The following is a 22,108-nucleotide window of genomic DNA, read 5'->3' as shown; positions in this document are numbered from 1 at the left end:
ACACACGGACACATGCGCGAGCACACACATGTGCACACACACACACACATACGGATACACGGATGTGCACACACGAGCACACACACACAGACACACTCACGGATGTGCACGTGCGAGCACACACACATGCGCACACAAGCACACACGTGCACATGCACGTGAAAACACACACACGCAAGGAACAAGATCCAGTCCCAAATGTTGGGAGCATGGAGGTTGAGAAACGTGTGCCACACTGTATAACCTGAAGAAAATCCACTCACAGGTGAGCTTCTGAGTTGGGAAGACCCCATTCAACTTTCTGCCCCAGTGAAGCCTGAGGGGTGAAGTCTGAGAATAGACTTACCCTGCCAAGAACTCCCTAGGGCCTTAGATCTGAGACGCAAGAGCATCTCTGCCCTGAGGACAGTTGCCCACAGAACTCTCTAGTTCTCTCTAGGAGGGAAATTTCTATTGCCTGATTCCCAAGCACCCTGGAGCTGCCCAAAATGTGACATATTCAGCTTCAATCTACACCAAGAGTTAATGATTGTAACAAATACTGCACTTTTCCTTCACTCATTTAACAAATACAGTAGAACCTCTGTAACTGACCATCATTTCCTTCACTCATTTAACAAATATAGTAGAACCTTCATAACTGACTATCACCCTTCATCACCCTCCTCCAACCCAGGAATGGATTAACAAGCTGTGGTATATGTATACCATGGAATACTATTCAGCCATTAAAAAAGATGGAGACTTTACATCTTTTATATTAACCTGGATGGAGGTGGAACACATTCTTCTTAGTAAAGCATCACAAGAACGGAGAAGCAAGAATCCAATGTATTCTATTCTTTTTTTTTTGTTGTTGGGGATTCATTGAGGGTACAATAAGCCAGTTACACTGATTGCAATTGTTAGGTAAAGTCCCTCTTGCAATCATGTCTTGCCCCCATAAAGTGTGACACACACTAAGGCCCCACCCCCCTCCCTCCATCCCTCTTTCTGTTTCCCCCCCATAACCATAATTGTCATTAATTGTCCTCATATCAAGATTGAGTACATAGGATTCATGCTTCTCCATTCTTGTGATGCTTTACTAAGAATAATATCTTCCACATATGAGGACAATTGATGACTTAGTACATTTTAGGGAGTACATTGTAGGGAGGATGGGGGTAGGAAAGGAGGGAGGGAGTTGGGGTTCACTGTGGGTGACACACTTCTTGGGGGCAGGACACAATTATAAAAGCAAATTTACCTAACAAATACAATCAGTGTAACCTGGTACTTTCTACCCTTATGAATCCCAAACAATAAAAAAAAAAAGAAAAAGAAAGAAAGAAAGAAAGAAAAAAGAATTCCCAGCATTGATGACATCAAGTGAAGCAAAAAAAAAAAAAAAGTAAAAAACACCAAGAAAACATTTAGCAGGCTGCAATTGTCCTGGCTGTTCAACTACCATTGTCAATGGAGCAGGAGTCTCAAAATGCTCACATTTTCTTTTTGCATTTAAAGAACAGAATAAACAAACAAACAAAATGTTAGACTTCCTTTCATCACTAAGGCCCTTATGATATTCTAAACCAGAGATTACCGGTTTTGCGACACCCCAGAGCTGAAGAGAGTAGAATATGCAGAGTATCTGAAGTATGGAGAAGGTTCTCAAGTTTAATAAAACAAATTAATGCAAATTCATTTCACTTGAATAAAAGAAATTCCTTGCCATGTAACTACTTTTAGAAGAGGAATATGCATTCCAAGAAGGCTCAAATCACTGACTTACCCCTGGAAGTCCAGGCAGGGAGAGGGTGTGGCCATCAGCTGTAATTTATTCATAAATTGCCAGCCCTTCCCAGATAACTTTTTAAATAAAACGTGACACATGTTTAAATATTTACCGGCTTGCTGACCTATTTTTTTTCCTTTTGGTTAATTAGAATGTTTTTTAAAGAAAGCCAACATTGTAACAGCAAATTAATGCAGACAGCCTCAACAGTGAGATAGCTCAGGCGAGCTACAGTTAAATATTAAGTTGTGATTTACCAAACTTGTATCCACAGGAGAAAACTAATTGGAAAAATAAGAAATAGCCTCCAAATGTAAAAAGATTGAGGCTACCCCTATGCCTCGACCTGAGGTTTTTAAATTAGCACAATAGATGTAAAAACATTTGTTTGAAATATAAAGAGTCTTCAGCCATTGTTTTTCTGTTACATTCCCTTAAATGTGTGTTTAGCCCCATACCTCCTTCCCTCCAAGAAGAGATTGGCTGAACAATTCTGTATCTATTCCTACAAAACAAAAAAGCTATTTTAAGATGTTGCATTTGAGTCCTTTCCCTTTTCTAACTTTTAATGGCTTTGTGCTTTAGTAAGAGTCTTCAGGTTAACACTTCCTACTCACTCCCCTCTGGGGCTTCTGTGAAGCCAGGCTTAGAGGACCTTCAAGATCACGGTAACAGAGGGGGTTTATGTTGCTTGACTACAGGCCTTTGGACTCCAGCTGCCCTTGCCAGAAAAGAGTTTAGTCAGAATGTTGCAGCAAAAAATATCTGATATATGGCAGGAATTGTAGCCAACGGCTACCATGACAACTAGCCTGGCATTCACGTTACTGGGCTAGGGAAGTAAAGCTGGGCTCCTGGCTGCAGCAGAAGTTGTCATGGAAAGGGAATGATGACATTTTTTGGTGGTCACAGAATTTCTCTAAAAGGGCTATATTTAAAGACAGTGTTGCAGCTGCAGGATGACACCAATGGCAATAGCATGTCAGTTTAGCTGGTTATGGATAGCTGCATGTGCATTAAATTAATGCAACAATTAAAAGAGGTCAATAACTTCATGATCCACTTTTCCCTGATGTGGCATCTGAGGCTCAGAGGTTTGGCCAATGCTTTTGCATCACTTCACTATTTTATCTCAGCTGGAAGGCTACCTGGAGAAGAAGCAATCCTAACCCTGAAATCTGGACATTTCCCTCACCCTGCTCAGCAGGGCAGGTGACCCAGAGCATCTCAAAGGATAAATAGCCTCTCTTTCTAGTTTCACATAATCCCCAGAGGCAGGTCAGCAGTCTAACCAGAAGGTGTAGTGAATTAAAGACAGCTGCAAATTCTTCACCACTTCTCCCATTAAAAAGTGAAATCTATTGCCCTTCCCTTGGAATAATAAAAGTGGTTCCTGTGACTTGCTGTGACTACTACTATTTGTGTCACATGTAGAATTATGTAACTTCCAAGGTTATTTCGTTACAGATCTATACCCTTTGGTTTTGTATGCTGAGAGCACTCCGTCTCAGAACCCAGCCACCATGGTATAAGAAGCCACAAAGAGGAGAACCAGATGCTTCCCACAGTCTTCACCAGCTCCATTTGAGCCCCCAGGTGCCAGCCAACACCAAATGCCAGCCATATAAGTGAGCTGTTGTCTTGGCTGTTCCAGCCCATTCACCAAGACATGGGACAGAAGAATTGCCCAGCTGAGCCCAGGCAACTCCAGAATCATGAAAGATAATGAATAATGGTGTGGTGGCGATTGATTTAAAGCACTAAGTTTGGGGGATAATTTATTTTACTTGATAGCATAAATAGATAAGCAAAACAGTCTGTTCACACAGGAAAATTCCACCTTAGAAAGGATCATAAAGATATTACATAAGTGGCATGTATGTGGCTCTGCTGTGACATGGCCTGGTGAGAGCCTCCCACTAATGGGCTGCCTCATTTGCTTCCTGGGGGAGGACATCTTTTAAGAGGGCTGGGTATACAGGAAGGATATTTGTGGCCCCACTGGAGTATAATAGTTTCTTTCCACAGCATTTCTAGAACACCTTCACTTGTGAACACATGAATTGCCTAGATCTCCGTGTGTCTCATGAGTAAAGCCAGAAAACAGAGCTGTCTAGCCCAGAATCCAGGAACTGATGCCCAGTGAGCTAAAGGGGTCTCAGGACAGAGCAAGACCTGTCTCTTTCCTATACACCCAATTAAAAAAAAAAGTTTTTGCTGATGAATTGAGGTGTCACAAATGTCTCACTCTCTGCGGAAAGTTACTGAACTTATTCCTCATTAAATTTTTGTGAGGGTTAAATGTGAAAATATATGCAAAGTTCTTAGCACAGTACTTGTAGGAGTGAGCTTCTCAGTAAATAAATACCCTGTCTGAATTTGTAGTGGTTTTTGTTTCCACATTAAAATGGATCATGACTCTGTAGTGTCTGATTCCAATGTGATACAGCTGATTCCAATGTGATACATTAGGTGAGGGTATTGAAGAGTTTATTCAAACCCATTGTTTTGATCCCATAAGGATCAGAAACCATCACTAAATCAGAACCATCACTAAATCAAAGCAATCTTCACAGGGTTACAAGGGCAGATGGATGGTCTCTGTCCATGAAGCTTTCTTCCTGACATTCCCTAAAAAGACAAGTAAAGACTGTTCTTCAAATTGTGCTTATAAAATAATTTTCTTCAGCCTGACCTTTGGTGAGAGGCAATATGTCCACTAGCTATTGGGGCACACAAATCTTCCCATCAAGTGTAAGTGGATAGGAGGCCACAGATCCATACTCAGTGGTGGAGAGGCTCACTTATCCCACTCTGCTCTGTGTGGCCCTGGGCTACACAGTTACCTTTTCCCAAGATGTGCTCCTCCCTCGAAAACCTTCCTGACTTTGGATCAATTTCCAGGGAAGATTTGCCAGGCTGCTGAGTTTCCAAGAAGACTGAACACCCTTGCATTCTACCCAGTCAACTGAATCAGAACTCTACCTAGTTTTGAATTCTAAGTTTGAAAAGAAAACTTCTTTGGGGGTGCTTTAAGGAGGGATAATGAAGGCTGCAGTTTTATTTCGTTCAAGAAGCACAAACTTGACATTCCTCTTTTTTTTTTTCCAAAGAGTTAGAGGAGATAAGGCTGAGACACTGAGGAGGGGCAGAATTTCTATTTCTGCGGGTTCCTTAAGGCAACAGAGGAAGCTTGGTGGCCACAGGAGTCTAGTTAATGAGCGGGTTATACAATATTCATTGTGCTGAGTTTAACTCTTCAAACAGAACGTCTAATTGCAAAAAGAAAAAAAAGAAGCTAAATTACAGATGTTAAGACAACAAAGCCTGGCAAGAACTCCCTGTGTTGATAAAACTGTCCTTCTGCCGCTTCCTCCACTCACTGTACGTTGACGGGAGCCAGAGAGGCCCCCCGACCTCATCAGGTATTCTCATTAGCTCTGATCCAACTGAGACACTCGGCCAGGTCCAGAGAGGCCCAGTGTGACAGTCTTCTCAGAGGACTGTTTTCTTGCTGCCCACAGAAGGAGTGATCCAGTTGTATTCAGCTTGCACCAGAACAAAACTGTTCTCCCCAGTCTTCCTGACATGCACAGCCTCACCATTGTCACTCCCGGCAACAGCGTCTGCCACAGGCTCACGGAAGGACACTTCCCTCCGCGGGTGGCAATACTGGCTGTGCAGGTAGCGGAGGCCAGCAGCCAGGGCCATACCCAGAATGGCTGACAGGCAAAGCAGGATTCCCAGCTGGAGTGTCCCAAGCTGGATGCCCGAAGAAGCCCCAGCTCCCTCCAGCCCAACTTCAGGTCTTGGGTTGGTCTTCCGAGGGTACCCCCATCCATTCTCTACATCTTGTTCCTCAACTCTGGACTCCCTGTGCTTTGACCCTCGTAAGAAGCTGGCAGGGGGCCTTGATGCCTCTGACTGGTCAGTGGCAGTAGGTGGCCTGGAAGTGCTAGGTGTCTTGGAAACAGGGGTTGGGACAGAGGTCAGGTCAGCTGCCCTGACCCCATTCTCTGTGAAAGTTTCAGAGGACCAGTGATGCTGGAGGAAGGTAAGTTGGACAGTGTACAAAGGATGCCTTGTCATAGTCCTGTTAGAGGCATCTGCATTGTCCTAAAAAATCAAAGGGTAAAAAGGTCAAAGTTCTTCTCCCCATCCTGTCACTGAACTTTGCAACCAACTTGTGTTCCTTAAAGACTCCCAGGCAGTAGCTGAAAGCATAGCCCCTTGCCTGCTCCTAAAAGAGCTCAAAATTAAGCATCCAAGTATATAAATAAGCACTCATTATAGATGGGGACTGGGTGGCTGATGGAAACCCTATAGAAATCATGAAGGCCAGTTTCGAGAATAAGCTTAGGGTCCTTTAAGAGATTTCCAAATTGATGTAGATGATGGTGCCATCTCTGATGGCTGAAAGCTTTGAATGTGTCTTTTTAGGGTAGGAGCCAGGTGATAGGGAACATTTAACCTTACCGTAGGTTCCAATAAATATAAGTACGAATATTATGCCATGTTTTATTTTGTGTACCTTCTAAGACTTCAAAGGAATAGTAAATCAGTAGGCATGTATATTTTATATTGCCCATTGATCTAACTTCTGGGACCATACATGGTGTTTTGAGGCCAATGTTATGAAGGAGGGGTGGAGGGGGAGAGAAGAGAGGAATTATTAAGCAAGGCTAAGTGGGAAAACAAAACCATTGATTTCTAAAATTGCTGATAACTTCAGAGATGCTGCAGATAATGGAAAGGCTGATATTGATTAGCAGAAGGACACTGTGTGTATATCATTCCTGTGACTTCTCTCTGGCTCTGCCTACTAATCTAATGGCTCCATTTTCCCTTCCTGGAACTTCCCACTCTAGGGTCAAAACACCAACTTCAACCCATTTACAACTCAGGCTCTTACCTGCTCATCCTTCTCCAAGGGCAGGCAAGTTTCCAGGGAATCAAAGCCTGGGTCATCATGAGTTCTAAAGGGAAGAATGGAAGGGCTGAGAAGGGGTCACTAAGTATTTGGATCAAAAAGCAATGTTTCCTACCACTGTTTTATATTCTGAGGGCAGCAGATTCCCTTAAAAAAAACTCCTGAGTTTGTAGTTGGGGGAAGAAAGGAAGAGTTGTGGGAACAAGCAAGTGAAGATGGTGGCAAAGAATTCACCAAATGCTATCACTTAGTATTTTATATAAAAATACACATTTATTTATAATAAGAGTATAAATATTATCAATATGTTTAAAATATTAAAAGTATTTTTTAAATTGTTTTATTTATAGTGGTATATCAGACACCTCACTCCCACGGAGAGAGTACAATTTCCCTGGGTGATTATCATACCCAGCCCTTCTGACCTCTCTACAATCAGGGCTTTTCCACATATTTAAAAATAAATATGGCTGAGATCTTATCCTGTCAGACTCCAAGTCAAGTGCCCCAGTGTTTAGCCTAGTCCTACCACCCGTACCAAATGGCCCACCCCATCACCCTTACCTCTGGTGGGTGCTAGGGCTAGAAGCAAATTCCTTTGAGGAGAGTCCTCTGAGGGCCACAAGCCTCTCCAGCCCATGGACATTCAGGGACGGTTCCAAGGTTGGGTCACCGTCCCTGCTGGGTTGCTGACCATTGCTGCCTGCAGCAGTTGCACGTGAAGATCGTTGGGACAGAATCTCTGCATCCCCAGGAAACTGTGCCACCCATATACTGGCAGGAACAGGATCTAGGTCGTCCTCCTCTGTAGCTGAAGGGTAACAGCAAAGACATCTGTGTGTCACTGTGATAAAGCCATGGGGACCCTGGGAGCTAAGCAGAGGCCCTAAAGCACTGCAGAGAGAGCGCATTCTCCCTGTACTGATGGATACAAACAAGTACAGGAGAACAGGGTAAACAGTAGAGACTCTCATGTGCCTCAAGCACAGACCATCAGTGTGAGTCACTCAGAAGTGTCAATGTAAAGATGATCCGCTGGTCATAGGAGCCCCCGGACAAGCCTCGAAGCTCCCGGCTTCTTATATTTCTTAAGGGTAAGTCCCTGGCCTTTCTGAGTTTGTGCATCCTTAACAGCCACCATTCAGGGAACATGGACACCACTGTTTTGTTTTGTTTTTTTTCACCTGTGCCAAAACTGCTTATAGCTAGAAAAAAAAAAGTGGAATCCCACAAATCAGATCTTTAAAAGCCCTAGATCTTTCTTGCCATGTCGCCAACAGAGTTTCTTTCCCTGGTAATGAAGACATGAGCCTCTACCTCCACCATCTGATTACCTACTTGTGATGGGCTTACAGCCCAGAGCCTTAGAAATAGCTGCACCCAGGGCAGCAAGAAAGCAAATGCAGGTTTTAGAGTCACACTAATATCCAGGTTCACTTCTCCACTTAGCTAATTCCCGGCTTTGGGCAAGTCCTCCCAGATGGTTTGTTTCTTCATTTGCAAAATGGGACCAGTAATGGTGCCCACAGCATAGAATTGTGAAGGGGTGAAAAGAAGTCACAGATGTAGAAGCACAAAGCACACACAGGTCACGTGCATCCAGGTTTCCACAATGATTAGGATGACAATAACGAGGCTGACAAACAGTGTTGGCACAAGTTTCTCTGGCCAGGGCTCCAACTGAATTGGATGGAAGTCTCCTTTTTTTTTTTTTTTTAGAGGGCAGGGAGAGTATTTCTCACACTCAAAAACATTGAGATGAAGAAGAAAGCAGTCTGACCCAGACATACAGAACATGGCAAGCACACAGTCTCGAATTCCTGCCTGAATTCTAGGTGCATCTGAATATTTTCTGCATATCCACTGTGTGCTGGGCATTGTTATAGTTGTTGGAGACACAGAAGTGATGCAGATTTGTAACTGTTGTCCCTGAATTCCCAATCTAGGAGGAGAGACCCTTACATGCCCAACCGTATCAATTATATAAATTATGTCCAACCATATAAATTATAATGTGATGAGCACTTTGATAGCAGAGCTAAGAAAACAATTATACTTGCTGCTATAGTCTGATATGTCCTTTCCAGATTCATATGTTGAAATCTAATCCCTAGTGGATGATTAAGTCATAGATGCAGAGGCCTCATAAATAGAATTAGTGCCCTTTTGAAAGATTCCTGAGGGAGGTTATTTTCCCCTTCTTCCAGGAGATTACACAGAATGCACCATCTATGAGAAGGGGCCCTTGCCAGACACCAGATCTGCTGGCACCTTGATCTTGGACTTCCCAGCCTCCAGAACTGTAAACAATAAATGTCTATTATATATAAATCACCCAGTCTGAGGAAGAGACTAAGACACTTGCCTAGCAAGAAGGATGAGGAAAAGCTTCGCAAAGGAGATATTCAAACAAAGCCTTGGAAGAAGATGGAGAGAACAGTCTGGTTTGGGGAAGTGTCAGAGGGGACACAGGAGTAAACCACACCTACTGGAGCAGGGTGGACCCCACACTGTCTCTCAGGTCTGTTGGGAGGTAAGTTTCAGAAGTTTAACATACCATTCTTCCAATTTTGAACATTCCTCATTTACACTTGCCTTGAATTCTTTGTGCAGTTAAGAAACCTATTTCACTTTACTAGATGACATATCGCAGTGCGCATATGCACGTGAACACACACATTCCTTTTCCTGTGGGAGTCATATGGCTTGTATAGGGGAATGTGTCTGAAGCCAGAAGGGGAGCAGGGTGGATGGTGTAATAAGGAGATCACAGTATAAACTGCTCAGTCTGGAGTTCTAGGGGGCAGGGTTCCCTGCGGGGCAAGGCATCAGACAGGCTGAAGGCTCAAATGACACTTCTTCCTGAAGACTCAGTTTTATTCATATGCATATTAAAACAAACATGGTTATGCCTAGGAGTAGAATGCAGCATTTCCATGATTTATAAACCAAAACATTCGACTTCAAACAAATGTTAGGTGAGCAGGGTCTGCTCCAAGCCACACTCTTAGACCCCAAGCTCTGGTAAAAAGGTTGGAAGAGGGGGCAGAGACAAGATGGCTGACTGAAGCCAGCTTTCCACAGAGGCTCCCATCCAGAAGGAGAGTTAAAGGACAGAAACTTAGCAAGTAACCTGGTGGATTAGAGCTGCACCAAGAGAGAAGGCTGAAGAAAGCACATCAACCCTGCTGAGGCAAGCTGCGACCCCAAGGATACAAACAAAAGGTACAAAATTCATCACCAAGCGGATGGGAGTCCCCTCCCCCATGAGAACGGCTCCGAGTAACCCATAAACAAACTAGCAGAGTTCAAAGGTCCTCCCACTACACTCCACGGGACAGACCCTTTAAAAACTGGACCTACCTCCCCTACTAGGGTGCCACGGCATTCTCCTGCCAGGCATAAAACTGTATAAAACTGTACATATTCTCTACCTGCAACCCTGAACTCCCAGCAGTCCCCTCCACTCTCACTCTGAGGTCTGGAGGCCTGTCCCCCAGGAGTTCAGATTCTTGGGTGATTTCTCAAGGACGTGAAAGGTCTCTATAAAGAGAAATATGAAACTCTAAGAAAAGAAATAGCTGAAAATGTTAACAAATGGAAAAACATACCATGCTCATGACTGGGAAGAATCAACATTGTTAAAATGTCCATACTACCCAAAGCAATATACAATTTTAATACAATCCCTATTAAAGCTCCACTGTCATACTTTAAAGATCTTGAAAAAATAATACTTCATTTTATATGGAATCAGAAAAAACCTCGAATAGCCAAAACATTACTCAGCAATAAAAACAAAGCAGGAGGAATCACCCTACCAGACCTCAGACTATACTATAAATCGATAGTGATCAAAACAGCATGGTATTGGCACAAAAACAGAGAAGTAGATGTCTGGAACAGAATAGAGAACCAAGAGATGAATCCAGCTACTTGCCGTTATTTGATCTTTGACAAGCCAATTAAAAACATTCAGTGGGGAAAAGATTCCCTATTTAACAAATGGTGCTGGGTGAACTGGCTGGCAACCTGTAGAAGACTGAAACTGGACCCACACCTTTCACTATTAACTAAGATAGACTCTCACTGGATAAAAGATTTAAACTTAAGACATGAAACTATAAAAATACTAGAAGAGAGTGCAGGGAAAACCCTTGAAGAAATCGGTCTGTGCGAGTATTTTATGAGGAGGACCCCCTGGGCAATTGAAGCAGCTTCAAAAATACATTACTGGGACCTGATCAAACTAAAAAGCTTCTGCACAGCCAGGAACACAGTAAGTAAAGCAAGCAAACAGCCCTCAGAATGGGAGAAGATATTTGCAGGTTATGTCTCTGACAAAGGTTTAATAACCAGAATCCACAGAGAACTCAAACATATAAGCCAGAAAAGAACAAGTGATCCCATCGCAGGCTGGGCAAGGGACTTGAGGAGAAACTTCTCTGAAGAAGACAGGCACACGGCCTACAGACATATGAAAAAATGCTCATCATCTTTAATCATCAGAGAAATGCAAATCAAAACTATTTTGAGATATCATCTAACTCCAGTAAGATTAACCCATATCACAAAATCCCAAGACCAGAGATGTTGGTGTGGATGTGGAGAAAAGGGAACAACTCTACATTGCTGGTGGGAATGCAAATTAATACATTCCTTTTGGAAAGATGTTTGGAGAACACTTAGAGATCTAATAATAGATCTGCCATTCAATCCTATCATTCCTCTACTAGGTATATACCCAGAAGACCAAAAATCACATCATAACAGAGATATTTGTACCAGAATGTTTATTGCAGCCAATTCATAATTGCTATGTCATGTAAAAAGCTCAAGTGCCCATTGATCCACAAATGGATTAATAAATTGTGGTATATGTACACCATGGAATATTATGCAGCCTTAAAGAAAGATGGAGACCTTACCTCTTTCATGTTTACATGGATGGAGCTGGAACATATTCTTCTTAGTAAAGTATCTCAAGAATGGAAGAAAAAGTATCCAATGTACTCAGCCCTACTATGAAACTAATTCATGGCTTTCACATGAAAGCTATAACACAGTTACAACCTAAGAATAGGGGGAAGGGGGAAGGGAGGGGAGGGAGGGTGGAGGTGGGCAGAGGGAGAGTAATTGGTGGGATTACACCTGCGGTGCATCTTACAAGGGTACATGTGAAACTTAGTGAATGTAGAATGTAAATGTCTTAACACATAACTAAGAAAATGCCAGGAAGGCTATGTGAACCAGTGTGATGAAAATGTGTCAAACAGTCTATAAAACCAGTGTATGGTGCCCCGTGATTGCATTAATGTACACAGCTATGATTTAATAATAATAATAAAGGTTGGAGGAGTTCTTGGCAATGAAAGAAGACAGGTTTTTAGGCAAAGGCAGAGACTGGAGGACGGTCCCAAGACGTCTCTGTGCCCAGCTCTGCTAGACTGAGCAGAGGGAGGGATTCCCATCGGATTCTGGTCTAAGTACAGCAGCAAAGAATAAAGAAAAATAGGATTGAATAGATTAAGGACAAGATCTTCTGTGCAAGTAATTGGGCACCTTCATGAGTACACCTGTTCAGAGTACTTAACCACAAATAGACAATAAAAAGGAGTTCCAATATCACCAGGAATTTTCAGGCAGGTTAAACATTCTCTAGCTTGTTAGGTTTCTGTTTGGTTTTATTTTGTTTTCTCTGATCAGAAGTTCACGCGCCAATGGAGTATAAAGTCACATGGTGTGCAAAGAAAAAGTCCATTCCCACTGCAAGTATCTTATTCTCAGTTCTGTTCTCCAAACCGGCTGCAAAGAGCCAGCCACCTACCATGAAAAGTAACAATATAAACAAGATGATTTCTATTAAAAAAGAAACAAAAAGCTTATTTCTTTTGTGTGCTCTCTGTGTCTATGTAGCTTCAGGGGCTAAGGACGAAGGAAAGCAGCTGAAATACTGTGATGACTGCTAAATATGGGGATAGAAAAAGTGTGCGCTGATTTTTGGTCTTGCAACACAGCTCTCACTGCCCACCCCCGGGCCTTACTTAATGTGTTAGGCTGAGACAGAAAGATGTGTGTGTCTGATGCAACTACTAGGGTCTCCTCCCTCTCCCTGCTGTGTTAACATGTCCCCAAGAACTGTCGCAATTGGCCAAGGCAGGTGTTTATTGCTTGTTTTGCAAGGATAGGAAACTGGCAGTAGTCACTTTTAAATGAAAATAGATAACTGCAAAAATAATGATGACAAGCGGGCGAGTGAATGCAGTGGCAAGCTGTACCTGGGGCAGATCCCTCAATAACATCCAGCCGCCGCCGGGGGGTTGGGAACAGCAACCCGGGCTCCACGCTGCCCTCAGAATGGGCTCTGCTGTGTGTCCGCTGAGACACAACAGATGATTCAATCCTTGCCCAGTAAACGAAATATGACTGGACTACTGATAAACTGTGGAAAAAAAGAAAGAGCAAAGTGATTCACGGATTTGGTTTCCTTAAATAATGCCTCAGGCCAACCTGGTAGAAAAGAGAATGAGATAAAGAAGAACAAAAGCCTAAATAAAGAGAAGAGCTAGAGAGAGATTAGTTTATTACTGTTTGAGTGACTTCATTCTTTTAAAAACAAAATCTCAGTAGCTGCAAATAATTAGGATAGGATGTGCACAAATCAATTACCCTCTGGAATAAATGTAGTCATTAAAAATCTCATTTTGATAGGTGTCTTCTCAAACTATTTAGACTCGAACAAAATGTCTCCTCTTCAAACTGTTATTAGCCATTACTGATATTCTGTTAGTTAAATCACTAATTGAAGATTTCATAACTCTGTTGTATCCCTGCAGAATTCTATTGTTAAGGTAGGTTCTATTGAAAATTAGAGATAAATCCTTACTATTCAAAATAACATTCTGAATGCATAATGCCTTTCTTTCTGAAAGTGATTTTTACTTTCACAAACATTATGCCATTTATCCTCCCAAATATTTCACTGAAGGAGGTAGGGATTACTGCCAAGCATCATTTTTCCCACTTGAAGTATTCAGAAGGCAGTCATAACAATGTGATTAATTTGGCTGAGGTCACCCAGACGGTCAAGGTGCAAGTGAGAATCCTGGGTCAGGCCTCCAACTCGTAGTTTCCAGACTGAGGGGATCTCTTCTCAGCCCTTTGGCTAAGATCAAGTGCAGACTCAGTGAGACAAAGATTCCCAGAGGTGAGAGATAATAGGGTGACTCTGGCAGAGGCTTCTCATCTAGTGACTTAGCTCCTTTTTTCTGTCAAATGTTGATAATAGCTTCTAAACGACTTCCTATGTAGCTCATAGCAGCTATAACGGTAAATCCAAAAATAGGAGTGATGCTTTGAGAAATAAAAGGGACCATGTGATTTAAAGACTTTAAACAACAGACACCCTGTGCATGAGGTAGGAACCAAAGAGATGGGCAGCAGCCCGTTACACCCACAGGTAAGTGGGCCCTGGCCTTGCCACGCAGGCAAGATTGTAGGGGCACGTTGTCCTCCCTGCTGTCCCATCTGCTGCACTGGGCCACCAGGAAGGGGTGGAGAAGGGACCCTGCAGGGCAGGGCCGCAACCTCACCTCTGGTCTCTCCCTGCAGAGGGGAAACCTGGAGGGGTATTTTGTGGCTCCACCCTCAGACACTGTCTCCCTCACAAACCTAGTAGAAACCACACCCTTTCCTGAAAGAAAAAAAAATCTCCTATTGATAAATGCGAGTGTCTGAAAAGAAAGACAAAAGGAGATCTCAGTTTGAGTAATAAAGCTGCGTATGCAGTGCCTACTGTTGCCAGGAACTGATTTAAGCATGCTGTAAATTTTGTCCTTACTCAACCCTGGGAGGTAGGTGCTGCCACTATCTGGCCCTGATGCCGCTTTCCCGGGGCCCATCTGCCTGGCTCTCTCTTCCTCTGCTGGCTCCCTGCCCTCCCTCCACCATCACCTCTGTCCTTTCGTCAGAACTCCCTGGGAGGTTGGCCAGGATTCATCTGTGCCTGGGGAGGAGGGCAAGGAACACATGCTGGGCTGGGATCACTTTGTTTGAATCACCTTCTGCATAGACTGCGCAGTGTGGGCAGCCCCCAGGGACCCTGCCCTTGTTACAAAGAGGCAATGTAAAAGGGGGGAAATTTGAAAGAAGGGAGAGAGAAGCTCCCCTTTTCTCTAAGTAGGAGGCTTAGTTCCCAAGAAACAGCACTTCACTCTCACAGGAATCTGATGTCCCCCACAGGCTGGGCCGGAGCCTTCCACATGAACGAGAGGTTTCTCTTCAGAGACTTGTCAGAGTGGGTGACTGTGTCAGCCTCTTCAAAACAAGTCATCAGTTTGGAACGGGGAGGAATGAAGACGAAGGTGCCAGCTGTTTGATGACCAGACTCTCTCTGAGCCTGCAGTACAAACCCCATGAAATCCCGGCTGCTTCTCACGGTCACTGCAACAGAAAACATCAGCGTAGGGTGAACATGCTCCACTTGGCTCTGTCTGGTGACTTTGACTTTATTCAGATATTCGCAAACTCAAAGCTTAAGACCAGCCCCCAGAAAGTGAGCGATTCATTAGTGGGAAGAAATGGTGACTATTTCTTATTTCACACCAAAATATATTCCATGTGTATCAAAGGGATGTAAAAATAAAATACAAAAGAACTAGATTTCTTTCTTTCTTTCTTTCTTTCTTTTTTAACATTGGAGTTAGGTATGCCTCTGTAAGTAAAATTCAGTTGCCATAAGGAAAAGATGGATACAGTTTGCTGTATTTTAAAAATATGAATACAGATGAAATCAAAAGTCAAATGATAAAAGAATATTTTTTGAGAAAAAACATTGGCAGACATGAAAACAGACAAATATATAGTCATGGTCAGTAAAAAGATGGTCCCCAAATAAATAAAGGACACAGAATATAAAACAAGGTCAATCATATTTTCAAAGGCAATTATAAAGGAGATACTATTTTATACCTATCTTATTAGCAAATATTAAAATGCATGATTATAACTGGTATTGATAGGACTATGGCAAAACAAGGGTACTCGTCACTAGCGCTGAAACTATAAACCATGCAACTTTTGGGGTGCTATCCTGACATCTTCGATATTTAAAGTATGGGTAACCTCTGATACATGCTACAACATCGGCAGACACTGAAAACGTAGTAAGCGACACAAGACACAAAATGACAAACATTGTATGATTCCACTTAGGTGAGGTACCTACAGTAGGCAGATTGATAGAGATAAGAAAGGTTAGAGGTTAGCAGGGGCTGTGGGGGAGGGAGAGCCGTGAAGTTATTTAATGGGCACAGAGTTTCTGTTTGAGATGATGAAAAAGCTCTGGAAATGGATAAGGTGATGGTTGCACAACACCAGGAATGTACTTAATGCCACTGAGCTATACACCTAAGATTGGTTAAAATGGTAAATTTCATGCTGTGTATATTTTGCCACAATAAAAGAGCATCCCCACTTTATTCTAGAACATTTACATTTAGGACTTTTCTCTACTGACACACCCACATAAGTAAATATGGCAAACACTGACCCTACCTGACGGCCTTTCTCCAGTTATTCCCTGCTACCAGAACCCAACAGGTTACATTCCTGTGGTAAGTGGAGACCTCTTGTCTTTAGGGAAGTTGGGCCTCTCCCTTTTCCCAGGGGATGAACTGTGATGAGACTGCAACTAGTGTTGGTGATTCTGTTCCCCTTCACCAGGGATCAATTTTGGCTAATATAGTCAAAAAGGGATGAAAATGCAACTCGCTGATGACAGCAGAGCAGGAAAATGGAAAAATCCTAGCATCTAGATGATGTCATTGGATAGACTCACCAAATTCAGAAGCTCTACCTCTACACTTAGGAGGGAACATTGAATGTCTTTATTAAAGTTTCTGTTAATTAGCTTTTCCAATACTTGTAACTAAAAGAATGAGGATTTATACAATGAGCAAAGGCATATGCATAAGGATGTTCATCATGATTGTTTATAATGCCCCCAATTGGGAACTAAAATTGACCTTTGGACCACACAGGCGTGAACTGTATACGTCCACTTACACTTGGATTTTTTCAACCAAACATGGATGGAAAAAACAGTATTCACAGATATAAAATCATGTAGATGGAAAGCCAACTTTTTATACAAATAGGTTCTGCAGAGCCAACCAAGACTTGAGTATGTGGGAATTTACATGTAAGAGGTTGGTCTTGGAACCAATCCCCCAAATATACTGGGGGACCATCGAACCAATTACATGACCTACGGACAACGGACTGTCATAAAATTATTGAAAATAAGCTATGTATACAAGACTAGATGTTAACCTTATTGTTGGGTGAAAAATATAGATGTTGAACAGAATGATTTAATTTGTGTTGCTTAAGGTTATATTCATTTGAGATCTCACATTCACATAAGCTTAAACGCATGGAAAATTTCTGTAAAGATATGTGAGAAATTTAACCAGGGTTACCTCTGGAGAATCAAATTGAATGTATAGAGCAAGGAAGAGGAAATTTTACCTTTTATTTTCTAAACTTAGATACTGTTTTAATATTTTTAAAGCCTGTAATATCTTTAGGCTTATTAAAAATTAAAAAAAAATTAGCCCCTTGTTTTTAAGTGAATGAGTGGCTAAATCAGGGTCAATTCCTTTATAGCAGTGATTTTCAATTGGTGTGCCAGAAAAATTTTTAAACATCATTAATTAAATTATTTTCAAAAGGAGTTCAAAGCACAGTAAGTATATTCTTTTTTTTACTTCTTTTTTTTTTATCAACATAATTTAAGTGTGCTGTGGAAGTTTAACTAGATGTTCAAGTATACCATGAGATAAATAATGGTTGAAAAACACTGGTTTTTAGGCTTGCTAAGTGCCACATGGTATCTGTGATCACATTATTTTTCATGCATTTGATTTGAACTTTTATTAATAAACATATGTACAAATTTTAGAGTTATTAAATACCAAGCACTGTGCTAGGCATTGAATCTACACCTATAAACAAGCTAGCATAGTCCTTACCTTCAAGGGCCTCCCCGATCCCAACAAGAAGAGGGATGGAGGGAGGGGGGTGGGGCCTTGGTGTGTGTCACACTTTATGGGGGCAAGACATGATTGCAGGAGGGACTTTGCCTAACAATTGCAATCAGTGTAACTGGCTTATTGTACCCTCAATGAATCCCCAACAATAAAAAAAAAAAAAAAAGTGAAGAAAAAAAAAAGAAAACTCACAAGGTAAGAAAGTAACAACTGCTTCTTGGAGGTGCTGCCTCAGGTCATTTATTGCAACACATGTGCTGTCTTTGTGCAAGTGGAAATCCAGTTATGTTTCATTCAAAATACCTTCAGAATTTGTCACATTTGGGGGAGGTCATTTCAACAGTTTAACAATTTTTTTTTTTGGAGACAATCTCACCATGTCGCCCTTGGTAGAGTGCTGTGGCATCACAGCTCACAGCAACCTCAATCTCTTGGGTTTAAGGGATTCTCTTGCCTCAGCCTCTCCCAAGTAGCTGGGACTAACAGGTGCCTGCCACAACGCCTGGCTATTTTTTTTTTCATTGTAGTTGCAGTTGTCATTGTTGTTTAACAGGCCTGGGCCGGTTCAAACCCGCCAGTCCCAGTGTATGTGGCTGACACCCTAACCACTGAGCTACAGGCCCCAAGCTCAGATTTACAGTTTTTATCATTTACAGTCCCCTAGCCACAAGCCCCAGGAGTGCCTAAACATTCATCTGTTGGTTCTGGGGGTGGCTGGGTACATGCTGGGGTAGTTGGAGCCCCCAAAGAAATGGCCTCCATCCTTGTGCAGCCTCATGCATTTGTCCACCTAAACTCTTAGCGTGCTGTCCACATAGCATCCTTTTCCATGTCATGCTGGGACAAAGTTTGGGAAGCTCTGTTAGAATAGACTTAATTCAGTGTAGGCAGAATGTTGCTGTTGGGCCCATGTCCTACACACACTTTTTTTTTTCCACACTTATCAATAGAAAACAATGATTGGATAAAACCATATAGAGTAAATTTCATTTTCATTTATTGTTTCTAGTTCCCATGAAAAGAATCAGCAAAGATCAAGAGGGGAAAGTGAAAAAGCTGCGGGTGGGTGGGAGCTGGCCTGGGCTGTCTGCTGTCTTCAGCTATCATCCAAAGCACCTGTGACTTCCTGCTCTGAGGTGTGTGTGCAGGACCAGGGAGGTGGAGACACCCCGGCAGGGCAACCTGCAACCAATAAGCACCTCCGTACTCCCTCCTGAGAGAAGATTCTGAAGTGCACTTTACTTGGTGTCTCAGAGAGGCCCCCCTGGGCTGAGCCCTGTTTCCTACAGCAGTGACCTGCCAGGCTATGCCCCCTTTTATTGGTGTCCCCTCTTCCTCACCCGTGTTTCTGGGACCAACTCCCACATAAGCTACCTGCACTCAAGTTCTTTCTCTCCTTTTCTAGACACCTACACCAAACAGTAAGAAATGCTTTTTTTATCTCCCCAAATGATTTCAGTTTAATTTAAAAATTTTTATTGTATATATTTAAGGTATACAATATGATGTTTTGATATTCTTATGCATAGTGAAATGGTTATAGGAGTCAACCAAATTAGCCTATTCATCCTCTCACTGAGGTGTCTGTTGACAGAAGAATTTTAATTTTAAATAATGAGAAAAAGGTATATTTCACACACATGACACAGGGAGGTTGTTCAGAGTAACTACATTTACATCTGTCATAAGATATACTTATATCTTGTGACATATATATTTATGATGGGGACAAAATAATTTTTTTTTTTTTTTTTTTTTGGTAGAGACAGAGTCTCACTTTATGGCCCTCGGTAGAGTGCTGTGGCATCACACAGCTCACAGCAACCTCCAACTCCTGGGCTTAAGGGATTCTCTTGTCTCAGCCTCCCGAGTAGCTGGGACTACAGGCGCCCGCCACAACGCCCAGCTATTTTTTGGTTTGCAGTTCAGCTGGGGCTGGGTTTGAACCCGCCACCCTCGGTATATGGGGCCGGCGCCTTACCAACTGAGCCACAGGCGCTGCCCTAATAATTTTTATAATAATGTCGTTTGTACCCTATTTGCTCATATAGATCACTATCAATACAGAGATCCGTTATTAGGTGGTTTTCATGACACAAATACTTCACACTGATTTTTGGCCAAATTATTGCTTCTTAGGATTTAAGCAAACTATAGTCCAGGAAGCTCCTGCCTGGCATGAACATGACTGGGAAGATTCCACTCAGGCTGTGGGGCTCCTTTGAGCTTTTCAAAGCGTCACCCCCACGTACCTGGAATCTCATCACCTGGTGCGTAGGAGGACCTGCTGGTGTGGATGGTGACGTGGTGGGTCCCAGGGCGCTGAGGCTGGGCTCCCAGGTGTTTGGGCTGCATGTCCTCACAGGACACGGCACTGGCGCCATGGGAAAAGGCAGAGGAGCAGGAAGCCAGGCAGAGGGTGGTGCAAGCCCAGCCTGCCAGGGCAGCGTGGCCCCTCATCCTGCCCTCCCCTGGATGGAGACAAACAGAGGCTTCATTCATTCCAGACGCCTTTAGGAAAACAAGATGAGGTCTCTGCTGGGTGGTCCTGCCCTGAACCCCATCTTCCGTTACCCCTGAGATACTTTCTGTGCCACCTCCCCAGACTGAAAATGCTCAAGGTCAAGATCCAAAAGTCATGTCAGGCTGCAAGGAGTGTTTCCTTTCTAAACACTTTAACTTCTGTCTTTGTGACGTTTCTCATAGCATAGGACCAGATTGCCTTTCTTTTTTAAGAAAAAAAAAAAAAGAAGAAGAAAGGCTTTTGATTATTAAATCAAAGAAATAAGACCAGAAAATGTTTGTATCCAAATGAGAACTCCTTACAAGTCATTAATCCCCAGGGCCAGGGTGAGCCCTAACACACATGGCTATGGAGTAGACATCGACTATTCCAACATGGTCAGGCCCCAGGGCATATGGTGGCTCGGCTTAATGTCTTAGCTCCTCAACTAAAAGATACTGAGTTCAGTGCTACAAAACTTTTGTCAATTTAGAGGTGATTGTTAAGTGTGTAATGCTATGATATTGCCTTGACCTTTATTTTGCTGTTTTTATTTATGTCACTGCTTCTGGTAATGAAGAAGATGAACAGAGAAAGTTATACCCAAGTTAATTCATTGTATATCTTCTTAGATGTACTGGGTTGGGGGAATTGGCTTAGGAATAGAATACAACAATTAGATAAAATAGCATTTATGCAGTAAATATCATTTTTCTTTATTATCTCTCTCATCAACGGGAAGAATTAAAAGTTGACAATGTAAAAGAAGTTGATGGATAAAAATAAAGGAAGGGATAGCAAATAAGGCAGAGGAAAATCTCTCTGCATAAATGCTTAGGACAATCACAGGCATTTCAAAATAGCTCTGTTTTTATTTGTTTATATATAGTACTATGCACAGGCATTTTAAAATTTTAGCTAATCGTTGGATCAGAGGAGCAATGCTAAGCAACAACATCCCTCTCTTCTACCTTGGTTTTAAAAGGTAAAAATAAAATCCTAAACATGTAGTGAAACTATAAAAACAGCAAACTGAGGAGACAGTCCACACAACTAACCAATCAAGCCTCACACACTCCACCACGTCTTTACGAAGCATCACCACCAGCACCTATTACATTCACAAGGTGAACGGAGACAGGAATAGATCTAGAGCTCAAACCTCTTAGACTTGTCTTTAGAGCCCTCTGGACCGTAGCTTTCTTTTCTAAGTCCATTTTCCATGAGGCACTGAAAGTTATACACCACAGGGAACCATCCCTACAGCTTCCCAGCTCCAGGAAGATACTGGAGAGGGTCTGTGAACCATATTCAGTCAAGGGGACCAGGGTTCTATCCATTTCCTTTCACAAGAGCCACTTAGGAAATGCCCCTCTATCCCTGGCTGAGGGCAGAAGGTGGCCTCCTTTCCAAAGGCAGGTCAGACACAGGTGCCCATGGAGGAAGACCAGGACCATGGCCACACTGCCACGCTTTCCCTGCCTTAGAATTTGCTGTGCCTTCTTTCCCACCCCACCTTGCCCCCCGAACCCTGAAACACATCCATTTACCTGGGAACACACTTCTCGTCAGGCTTGAAAGGATGCTCTCCCTTCTCTGAGTTGCCAAGACATGTCCCTTAAACAAAAGCCTTTCCTTCTCTCTTCAGTTTTTTTCTCTAATGGAGAGAGTAGCAGCTGTTACTACTAATCCTCCGCATCTCCAGGAACTGTCTCTGTGTCTAAATCCAGCTTAAATTGTATTAGTTTTCTCTAAAACCACACACGCACACATATACACACAGTTTTCAGTCACATCACTGCTCAAACCTTTGTGAAGAAGAAAGAACTAGAACTGGTTTTGCACAC

The 22,108-nt window shown here is 42.6% G+C and overlaps 1 protein-coding gene across 1 annotated transcript; it reads right to left on the bottom strand.

Annotated features, from left to right (window-relative positions):
• Positions 1–5,272: 5,272 nt before the first annotated feature.
• Positions 5,273–20,218, bottom strand: REELD1 (reeler domain containing 1). The gene is given in 7 exon segments (XM_053582192.1): positions 5,273–5,893; positions 6,690–6,753; positions 7,272–7,527; positions 7,530–7,580; positions 12,986–13,149; positions 14,927–15,149; positions 20,011–20,218. Coding segments are annotated over 7 exon segments (1,587 nt in total).
• Positions 20,219–22,108: the final 1,890 nt, after the last annotated feature.

Source organism: Nycticebus coucang, chromosome 1 (assembly GCF_027406575.1).
Source record: "Nycticebus coucang isolate mNycCou1 chromosome 1, mNycCou1.pri, whole genome shotgun sequence".
Lineage (NCBI taxonomy): Eukaryota > Metazoa > Chordata > Mammalia > Primates > Lorisidae > Nycticebus > Nycticebus coucang.
Note: the sequence above shows the minus strand (reverse complement) of the source record. Positions and strands in the feature narration are given on the sequence as shown.